At 49.8% G+C, this 10,957-nt stretch overlaps 1 protein-coding gene across 1 annotated transcript in view; it reads left to right on the top strand.

Annotated features, from left to right (window-relative positions):
* Positions 1-581: 581 nt before the first annotated feature.
* The window catches only part of EGLN1 (egl-9 family hypoxia inducible factor 1), a gene marked incomplete at its 5' end in the record, with an annotated part of 34,368 nt that continues 23,992 nt past the window's right edge, over positions 582-10,957 (top strand). Inside the window, one exon of the mRNA XM_084262181.1 lies at positions 582-1,523. Coding sequence (XP_084118307.1) covers positions 582-1,523 — 942 coding nt within the window. The remainder of the gene's footprint in view (positions 1,524-10,957) is intronic.

Raw genomic sequence — 10,957 nt, 5'->3', positions numbered from 1 at the left:
GGCCTGTCCTGTCCCAGCCCAGCCCGGCCCAGCCTCGCCCCGCCCCGCCCCGCCCGCCTGGCGGCGCGGCCCCGCCCGCCTGACGTGCCGGCGGCGCTGGCGGGCTGGAAGTGGCGTACGTGCAAAGCGGGCCGCGAGAGTGGCACCTCCTCCTCGCCCCGACACAGCGGCGGAGGCGCGGCGGGGAGAGGCGGCGGCCGCGCCGGCCCGCACACTGGGCAGAGAGGCCGCAGGGGAGCGGGAGGCAGCCCCCCTACCGCGCCAGCCGGCCGCCCCCCGCCGCCGCTCTCCCCTTCGGCCGCGCCGCCGCCGCCGGGGCGGCGATGAGGCGGCGCTAGCGGCTTCAGCAGCGCAGGGAGGGCGGCGCGGGCCCCCGCGGCAGCCCCGCGCCCGGGCCGCCCCGAAGGAGGCCGCGGGCCGGCGGAGGGCGGCGGGGGCCGCGGCGGAGCCGGGCGGCCATGATGCAGTGAGCGCTCCCTCCCCGCGCGGCCGGGCGGGGGCCCGCGTTAGCGCCGCTCCCGCCCGCCTCCTTACATAACCCTTCGGCGGCGGAGCGGGGCTGCGGCGGCACCACGAGCGCCATGGCGAATGACAGCGGCGGGGCCGGCCAGGGCGGCGGCGAGAGCAGCAGCAGCAGCGGCGGTAGCAGCGGCAGCAACAGCAGCAGCAGCAGCGAGCGAGACCGGCAGTACTGCGAGCTGTGCGGGAAGATGGAGAACCTGCTGCGGTGCGGGCGCTGCCGCAGCTCCTTCTACTGCAGCAAGGAGCACCAGCGCCAGGACTGGAAGAAGCACAAGCTCATCTGCCGCGGCGGAGGCACGGCGGCGGCGGCCGCAGCAGGGGGCGCTGCCGAGCCCCGCGGCGGGCACCCCCCGCCGACCCGCGCCCACAGCGCCGGGGCCGCGGCGGGAGGCGGCAGCCGGGCAGCGGGGGGGGCTGGGGCCGCCGCGGGCAAGGGCGCAGCGCCGCCGCCCCCGGAGGCCCCCGCCGAGGTAGCCCCGCTGACCAACAACCACGTCGCCGCCGCCGCAGCAGCCGCCGGCGGTGAGGCGGACGCCCCGGCCGCGGCCCAGACCCCGTCCCCCTCCGGGGAGGCGGTGATGCTGTACCGGGACAAGTCGAACCTGTACCCGGGCGGCGTGCAGGCGGGGCCCGGTGGGGCCGCGCTGCGCCCCAACGGGCAGACGAAGTCGCTGGTTCCGCAGCGGCTGGCGCTGGAGTACATCGTGCCCTGCATGAACAAGCACGGCATCTGCGTGGTGGATGACTTCCTCGGCAAGGAGCTGGGCGGGCTGGTGGCCCAGGAGGTGCGGGCTCTCCACCACACCGGCCGCTTCACTGACGGGCAGCTCGTCAGCCAAAAGAGCGACTCCTCCAAGGACATCCGAGGCGACAAGATCACCTGGGTGGAGGGCAAGGAGCCGGGCTGCCAGACCATCCGGCTCCTCATGAACAGCATGGACGATCTCATCCGACACTGCAACGGCAAGCTGGGCAACTACAGAATCAACGGCAGGACGAAAGTGAGTACGGGAGCCGGGACCCCCGGCAAACCTGCCTCCCCCCTGCACACCGGCGGGGAGGGGGAAGCGGGGGCGGCGCGGCTTTGCGGCCGCGGGGCGGGAGCGGGTCGGCGGAACCGGCGCTTCCCCGGGCAGGGGCGTGTGTGCGCGCATGTGTGCGCCTGGCCGCGGTGTGCGTGCGTGTGCGCACGTCCGTGTGTCTGTCGCGGCTGTATGTCTGTGTGTGTGTGTCTGTGTGTGTGTGTCTGTGTGTGTGCGTGTGTGTGCCTGCTGCCGTACAGCTTCCCCGGGCCGCCTCCCGCCCGGCCGCAGCCGAACCCTCGGCTCCAGCCGCCGGGCCGGGTTCGGCCGCAGCTTCAGCGGCCGAGGTCCGTGGTCATCGCTCGGGGATTGCTCAAGACCGAGAAGGTGTGAAAAGGTTTCGGTCTTTTGCCTCATCCCTTTCCCCGAGCACGCCAAAGCAAACAAACCCGCGGTCTCCTTTCTAGTCCCGCGCCTTGTTAAAAGCCTGAGCTGGGAGCCTACCCGCTAGGCGATGAGCGTAACAACACAGGCTCTTCCCCTGCCCTCCCGAAAAAAACACTGGAAAACAGAATGCACGGTGGTCCCTGGGACCCCAGCGGGGGCGGAGGGTGGGTACGCCGTGCGGGGCACCGGCGGCGGCGGCGCGCTCGGGAGGCACCGCAGCAGCCCCGCACCTGCGGGTAGGTCAGAATTCTGGGCATGGCGCTGGCGGGGGGGCTCGCACCAGCGGGCTGGGTTTGGGAGGGCCTGGCTCGCCAGTCGGAGGCGAGCGCCGGTGGGCGAGTGCCCCCGTGGCGCCGTGAATCGGCGGGTTGCGGTACGACCCGTCGGCACTTGGGTGGTGGGCAGCGGGGTCACCGCCGTGAGGAGCAGGGTAGCGCTGGGGAGAGAATCGGTTTTCACTGCCATCAGGTCTATATCTGAAAAAAACCCGCACCCCTTACTCTTTAGCTGGTTTGGCTCTTTTTGAGACCAGGGAACGGAGTCAAAACCTCCCATTGTATTAGACTAATTTGCAATTCCTTTCCAGTCCTTTAAATAAAATTCAGGCCCTTGGTAAATGACTAGTAATGAATATTCATCAGTATCTTTTCAGTTTTTTTAAAAAAGGGGGGGGAGGGAAACCCCTTCACCTCTATTAAAACATAAGGAAGGCAGTGAATCGGTAGGAGCCGTCGGCTGTGGTGGTTGCACTGTCACAGATAGACTGTTGTTGCTGCAGCTGCGGAATCTCAGCTGGTAGGAAGCTGCGGGAGGGAGGAGGGGTGAAACTGGAAGCAAAAAAACAGCCTCGTATTTGTTTGGGGCACGGGAAACTCTCCTGTGATAAAGTGGGTGGGAGGGGTTTTTTTTTCCTAAATGCAGTCTTTGCGTACCTTTAGCTGAACCAGTACCGTGCTAAAACTTCTTCCTAGATCCCTATTAGCTTTTCTAAGCCAACTTCTCATTCAGGCAGCCCTAAATCTCTTCAAGGCCCCAGTGCTTCAAACTTGTGCTCTAAAAATACCAATGGCTTTGGTGAGTCTCAATTTTATGTGGTTAAGAGGAATACCACTTCTGTTTTTATGTGCAGCAGTGTGCTTCTTTAAATAATACGTGCCAGAGCTTTAGAAAAGGACTTTCAGAACTGTAATCCTGCATCACACGTGTGATTCCTGGACTGCTGTTATCTTCTATGTTTCTAGACAGTAAGTGATACGTTTGCTAATTGTGAAAGAGGAAAATCTCTTCACGCTGCATGCTTTTGTGGAGCAATAGCAAAGCAATGAAGATTGTTTAGCCCCACCAGTTTTCAGTCACATGAAATCCCCCTGTATTTGGGGGATCAGAATAGGTGCTAGGGATCAGATCGGTAAAGGTGCAGTGCTTTATTCCTTGGTGGTATAGAAATGCATTGCTTTCTGTCTTCTCACCTTCCCTTGCTTGTCTCCCCACAAAAGTCAGTGCTTATAGTGCTGCAGGAAGCCTCAGCTCCCTAAAGTTTCAGCAAGAGGAGAATGAAAACTCAGTCGCTGTCACAGATTCACCCCAGAGTTGAATAAACAGAAGCAGTTGGTGAGGAGAAGAGATGGACAAGTCAGTGAAGAGTTTTGATCTGTTGAAATGTGGAGTTTGTCAGTGGCTGGGAATGTCTGTGAAGTCAGCAGAGATGATCTTCAGAGGTCCCTTCTAGGCCCTACCATTCTGAGATAGGAGTGATGGTGACTTCTGTCTTCTTTCTTCCTTTGGTGCCTTGCCTCTGCCATCAGTGCCACAGTAAGTTGAATCAAAGGGCTGTGGTGGGGGCAGCAGTTTGGCAGTGGAAGTTTCTGTACATCCCTTAAAGGCTCCTGGCTGTTTAGAGTGGAAAAGGGAAGATGTAAAATAAGCAGAGACCCCTTTTGGTTATTTGAAGTGGCCCACTGTGCTTTTTATTCTTGGTGGTATAGATGGGTATGCAGTGGAGATACTGTGATAGCTGCAAGTTTCTTCTGGAGCTTTTCTGTTAGTGCACTTCACGTGGTCACAGGGTAACTTAAATACAGGCTGGTTTCAAGTCCTGATGGACATGCTGGATTTGCATTCACAGCAAAGATAATATTTATTCTTACTGCTTTCATTTCAAGTAATAGGACCAAAATGCCTGGAAATCGAGCACACACTGAGCTCTTCCAGAATCATTTCACTCCCATATGTGTATGTTGCAATACTGTGGTTTGCGTAGTTAATGTGTGGAGAACTTAGTGTACCTTTTTACTGAAGGTGCTAAATAAACCAATTTGCAGCATCACTGATGAGTTTTGTAATTCCCCAGCATCTGACCCAGCAAAAGAATTCCAGCCCTTGGGGATATCCCTGCCTTCTTTAAAACAGGAACAGCACTAGCTGTGGAAGGTGATGAGTCGGGACGGTATTAAAGGATTGCAGTTCCATGTGGCACCTCATGCAACAACAGGGGACCTGGTAGAACTGTGCTGTGCTCATAAATGTCAGGGATGTAGCTGTGGTGGTGGAGTCTAGTTTCCTCAAAAAGTAATTTGCTAAGAAATCAGGTATGCAGTGTTGTAGCTCTGAGGAGAAGGTGATTTTGTATTAATGTGTGTTGTTGTTGTGCTTTTTTTTTTTTAAGCTTAACTTATGATTTTTTGATTAGACCTTTAAATGAAAGACAAGCAAAAGTCCCAAACTACTTGCAGCCAGTTATTTAAAATACTGTTGCTGGGTACACTGCAGCATCTTCTTTGAAAACTGGCTTTGTTTCTGAATGTTGTGCAAGGGTTGGCATTATGTCACAGGAGTCACAGCAGCTTTTATTGAATCTTTAACTGTTACCAGATCTAGTTTAAGCTCTGTAAACAAGCATATCCTATTAGAGGGGATGAATCATAAATACTCAGCTCCACAGTGTGCTGAAATTCCTGCCCTCTTTCTATTACTGAGCCTTCAAAGATACTTTAACTAAATATTCCTATAGAATCTTGTTATTCTCTGTGCTTTGCTAGTAGCCTGGGTACTTTGCTCAATAATCCACTCATTTCTGTAAGTTTTTCATGGTGCTGTTGATTGAGGCTAACTGGTTTTGGTGATCGAGAAAACAAATGGAAGAGATGATACCTGGATCATCCCCTCAAATTTAGTGAAGGCTTAAGTTGTATACCTGTGGTGTTGGCATTAAACTTGCCATCACTTCTACAAAGTGAATAGAAGCAATACATGAAAAGGGAAAAGAAATTGGTCTTGAGATATATATCCTTCATCTCTTAGCCTATAAAGCTGTATCAAAGGAAAAAGCTACATTGTTTTAGTAGAAACTATTTTAAACTGTTTTACATTCACTAGGGTTGGTCTGTTAAGGTAAAGGGCATCCGATAAGGTAAGATACCAAGTGTAGGAAACACAATGTTTCACTTTTGAAAGTCTCTGTTAGGAGTTTTGTCTAGGCTAACAAGACTACCCAGAACTGATCTACTTAAACTGATGCGGTTCTGCTTAGGCCTGACGGTCAGCAGCTTACTCTGGAGCCTCAAAGATATCTATTGATGCAGCAGTAGGTATAAACTAACCAACAGCCTTTGAGGTGTGTGGACAGTACAGCAGCAGGTATAAGAGGATGGCTATTCACTCATCTCAGAAGTCCTGACTTGCTGCATTCCTTGCTTTTGTTCTCTGTCTGGTTCTTTCCAGACTGCTTCCTTCTCTTCTCTAGCAGATGGTAGCACATACTTGCATACGTGATGTGCAGTGTCTTTCTCCTACTTCCTGTTATTTTCTAGGTTTTCTTCTTCCTTCTCTTCCCAAAAATACTAATTCTCTTTGTTTTCCTTTCTCTTATCAGTTACCACACTTGTACGCACACGTATTTCTGTTTCCTGCCTGTCCTGTCCTAGATAGCCAGTGGAGGTATAAACCTGCTCATCAAAGTCAGGGAACAAAATCCTCCTGAATCTCGCCTGGCTGAGACGGCTTTTCCTCCTTCCCCACACAGAGGCTGAGAAAGGGGTTAAGGAAGGGGGCAGCTTTATGACTTTTTTTGTGCTAGGTTTCTCTTTCCCACGTTGTGGATTCTGCTGATCATCTAAAACTTCGTATGAGTGTGAAGTTTGCGGTCTTTACTGGTATTGCAGCAATATTAGGATATCCCAGTTGCAGACTGGGTTCCTTCTGCTCCCACCACACCCAGTGCCACCCATCTCCTAACCGTACCCGGTGCCTTTTGTTGATAGGAGATTGAATAGCCAGTTTGATAGTCCTGGTTACATCCATTTAGCTATTGCTGCTTCATTTCCACTCCTTGTAACCTGTTAGAAGACATACAGTTCAGATTGCTGCATTTTAATGCTCTCCTGCCTGCCAGTAGGCCAGTGCCACCCACTGCTGCTCAGCCACCAGTAGCTTCAAAATTTGCTGTATTAGCCACATACTGCACAAGCCTGCTTCTCTGCTTTTTCTTGAAATTGTTGAGCTACATAACTGCGCATCCCTTGCTCTCTCCCTGCTTCTGATCTCAAAATGAACTGACCTGATTGTAAATACTTCTAACTTCTGAATGTAATACCCTGGATGGTCATCAGTTTACAATATGTTGCTGTGTGCTAGAGTTTTCTGAAGACATAGAGGGTTCTAGTTTGGACTAGTCTACCTGTGCCCTATTAAATTAGCTTCTTTCAAAGTTAGTAATGCTCCTTTAGAAAATAATCATTAAGAGTGAGTGGGTTTCTCATACTCTGCTGTTAGCTAGTCTGCAAACTGGAAAGATGAGGCTCTCTGCTCTGGCTGTTTATGTAGCAGCTTTCCTACAAACCTGCTGGATTAAAGTTACTGAGGAAAGAGAAATACAACTAAGGAGTAGTAATCAGCTGATGGAGCTGAAGCTGTCAGCAGTCCTGGTAACACTGAGAGAAGGAGAAGGTACATTGGAAAAAGATAGATTAAGCCTGAGTTTTGCAAATACTGTGTAGAAATAGCATGCAGGAGACCTGAGCAAGGTTTCTGGATGTTCGTTCTGCTGTATCTTACTCTGCAAAATATAATCCTGAGCACATGGGGCAATAAGAAGACAGATGAAAAGAGAATAAAGAACTCTGGAACCAAGCAGGTGCAGGGAAATGGTGATGGTGGCAAAACGCTGGTAGAAGAAAAGCCAGCACAGAGGTAGAAGAAAAGCCAGCACAGTGGCAGGTGTGGGGCTCTGTTGCAGCTCTGGTGAGTCCCATTGTGATTAGAGGACCCAAGAGCTGCTGCTGGGGATCCAGGCTGAGGAACACCTGTGAAGCAGGGGGCTTCCTCTCAATTTGGTTGTGGTATGCCTGGCTACAGAGATTCTTTGGTATCACTCTGGGGACTTGTTTCACTATCATGCCTTGAATTTATTTCTTGGTAGGAAACTTACTGCTCTCATTGGTTCCTAATGGATGGCTATATGGCTTTGATTTTTTTTCACTGAGTTGTGGGGAAGCGTGGCTAGGTCTGTCTCAGTTTCCCACTACTCACCTGATAGAATATGAGACAGAATATAGCTGATGTTCATCCTTATTAATTCTTTTCCTGACTCTAATCTTTCTGTTGGTGATGGTGGTTTTTGTGCTCATCAGCAAAGGACTGTGTATGGTGATTCAGAGATACTCAGCATAGCACAGGTCTTTATATCCCTGTTGGGGTAGAGTCCTGACATGCAATGAGTAGAGTTTAATTTGTTGTTCCTCCTGTACAAGCATTTTGGGTCCCAGTTACAACAGATGATCAGAAGGTTCTCTGTTGTCTCTAATGCAAATGATCTTTTGATCATGAAGCACAGCATCCAGAAAAGACACTTGTATGGCCAGTGAAAATGAAAACTTTGATGCTGCTGGCAGGTTCTCCTGATAGATAAAACATAGATATACTAGTTTTTGAGGGGCAACAGTGTGGTGGTTGTAACTTTGTGGTGTCTGAGAGTGGGGAGCATCACCTGTGACAACTAGGGACTTCTCTATACCCCTGTGTTTTAGGCTGTAGATCAGCAAATGCTTTCGACTGGCGCTGCTGGAGAAGTAGCCACTCTTCTTTGCCAGCACAAGTATTTACATGGCCATCCAGTGAACTGGTTCGGGGAACTGATCCATCTGAAAAATAAACTGGCAAAAGAAGTGCTCCTGGTTCAGTGTTCGGATGTTTGTGCTGGCACAAGGGACTGGCAGATGGTGAGACTTTCTTTCAGCAGCGATGCAAATTTATGCCAGCCTAAAGTGTTTGCCAAACTACAGCCTTCGTTTAACACTTGGGGACTGATTATCCCAAAATTTGGCCATGAAAATTTGAACACACGCACAACACACTCTTGAAGAACTCTTTGCTAGCTAGGTTTCTGGGTGTTTTCTCTTTGTTAACCTTGTTTTTCTTTGTTCTTCCATGCTCAATGTGGGAGGCTTGGTTTTTATCATCACGGATTCATACTTCTGTCCTCCAAGGATCTTCCTTGTGCCAGTTTTACACAGAACCTTTGCTGGTGTACCCACTACGTGACCTCACATAATATGCACAAGTATTTTCTCCAAGTGAAATTTTTTTTCCTCTGCCTCTCCTTCCCCCAGCTTCAAAACCAACCTGCTAGCTAGATTACTTACCATTGTTGAGTGTTCTTATCCATTATTCTGCAGTTTTATTAGCGCCAAAGACATTCTTAGTTTCCCTGTTTCGAGACAGAGCTGGACTGGCATCCTCTGCAATGAACCCCATGCTGCAGCTTGCTACTATTTGCTGCTGGCTACTGCTGGTCAGGAAGGTCCTTGCTCAGCTACATCCCCTTGTGCCTTGTCCAGCACTCATTCTGCTTCAAGGGCTCTGGAAGAAACTTCAGTAATATTTTAGTTTTCTTCTCCTGTGTCTGCTCTGTTCCCTGGTGCATATGGGTAGCTGTATGAGATTCTGGGTTGGTTTATTGCTGGCTTTTTCCCAGTCATTTTTCACTGTGCAACTGCGGTTTTTGAGTCGTTACTGTTCGGGAGATTAAGAACCCATAACCTTGTGGTTTGTGCATGTCAGTGATTTCAGTACATTGTGGGCAATTAATTTCTTTTTTTTTTTTTACTGTCAGTGATATTAATGATTTTCTGACTGTGCTGCTGCTTTGATGTGCTGTGCTCTCTCCTGCTTAGAATGGGCTTTTGATTCAATACCACCTAAAAATCAAGCAGGATGCTTCTCATCATAGCTGTAGGGCTCAAGAGGAAGAGCTGTCTTCCCTTGCTGGAGGCCTCTTGGACTGAAATTCCTTCGAAGTGATGTCCTGCCAAGTCATAGGACTGAACAGCAGTTCTCGAGTCTCGGGGTTGGTGGTATCGGTAACCTTGACTGCACGTTTGAGAGATGTTCTTCCCTTCTCCTAGATGATGCTTAATTTCTGAGCATTTACTGCAAATAAGTCATCTACACATTGTACTCTGTGGCAATGTTTACCTGCATTTATGATGCTTGTATTACTTGAAATGTGGTTTTAGACCGTCCTGGTTAGTACATGTCAGGTTTTGTCTTGAATAAACCAGGTGGCTGCGGGAATTTAGCAAAACGCTGCCTTTCTAGTTGCTACCAGCTTGTCTTGTGCTGGGTGCTAGTGTGTACGTATGTAATTGGAGATACATAGAATATTTGTGACTAGCAGGCTACGTTTATAACTTAAATGAAGGCTTTCTGCTGCAGCAGAAAAAAGCAAATTTTTATAAAAGGGAGCCAGGTACTCTGTATAGAGCAAAGCTGCTTCTTACCCATCCAGAAACAGGTGCCTTAGAGAGCTCTTGTCCAAAGGCAGTACTTTTTTCAGTTGGGAATTCAGACTGGGACAGTTGTCAAGTGTGTTGGTTAGTTAATTCTGTGGTGGGACACTCATGGGGTTCCCTGCCTCTTATGTTCTTTGTAACTTTGCAGTGGGGGAGTGACTGTGGACAGTCCAAGGACTGTGCAAGGGGTTTTTTTGGAAATTAATTTAGTCATAGTATATCAGTTGAAGGTCTTTAATTGTTGGCATGAGTTTTTACGCTACACTAAGGAAACAGTATTTTGAAAGCAGTGTTTTCAGTGAACAGAACAGTGAAGTTATTTAACTGCAGCTACTACTGGAGTAGCTGTTATTTATGATACCCTTTTTGTTTTGCACGTTAGTGTTTCTATGATGATTTGTGACTTGCTGGTTAGACCCTTTAAAAGGACAACTAGCACTGGTCTTTGTGGCCTTTTGAAAGTCATTTGATGCTCATTAAATCTTGGTAAACTCTTTCCAGTTTCTGGAGATTGCTGGTTAAGGATAGCTGATCAAGCATACTTTCGGTGCAGGCTTGTGCTGGAATTAGCTGGTAAATGGCAGTCCTAAGCTTCAGGTCGAAAGCGAATTCACTCCTTGTTCCAGGGCAGCGACTGTCAAAACCAGAGCAATGCTTTTATGCACGTAACAGCTGCTTGCGCTTGAAGACTTTCTTGTTCTTTGGTATTTAACTCAAAACTACTTGGGAGTATTTTTGTTAGCATGTAATGTTATAAATAGGGATTGGGTAGAAGTGTGCGTGCCTGCACGTCTATATGGACACTGTGTGTGGAAGTGGGGTGGGTATGTGTATGTCATGCACGTAGTGCTCTAACAGAGAGATGGGGGCCGTATCGGCAGTGTGATTAATGGAGTTTTGTTAAAAAAACAAGCAAACAAAAACACCCCCAAAACACATCAACAAACTTTTTATACCAAATGATTAGTTTTACACATTAATTTAGGGTCAGACCAGCTCAAAGCACATCGCTTTGTGCGACCATGAAGGCGTTCTGAACCCTACAAATGACGTGCAACTGGGAGGAGGTGCTGCTGTGTGGCCCCAGCATTCTGCTGTGAAAGCACAGCCCAAGACTGCCTTGCAGTGTTTCCGCAAAGACAAGCCTGATGTTGAAAATGATACAAAGGTGAACACAGT

Source organism: Gallinula chloropus, assembly GCF_964237585.1.
Source record: "Gallinula chloropus genome assembly, chromosome: 3".
NCBI classification, from domain to species: Eukaryota; Metazoa; Chordata; class Aves; order Gruiformes; family Rallidae; genus Gallinula; species Gallinula chloropus.
The sequence above is the reverse complement of the archived record's forward strand: the minus strand, read 5'-3'. Positions and strand labels throughout refer to the sequence as shown.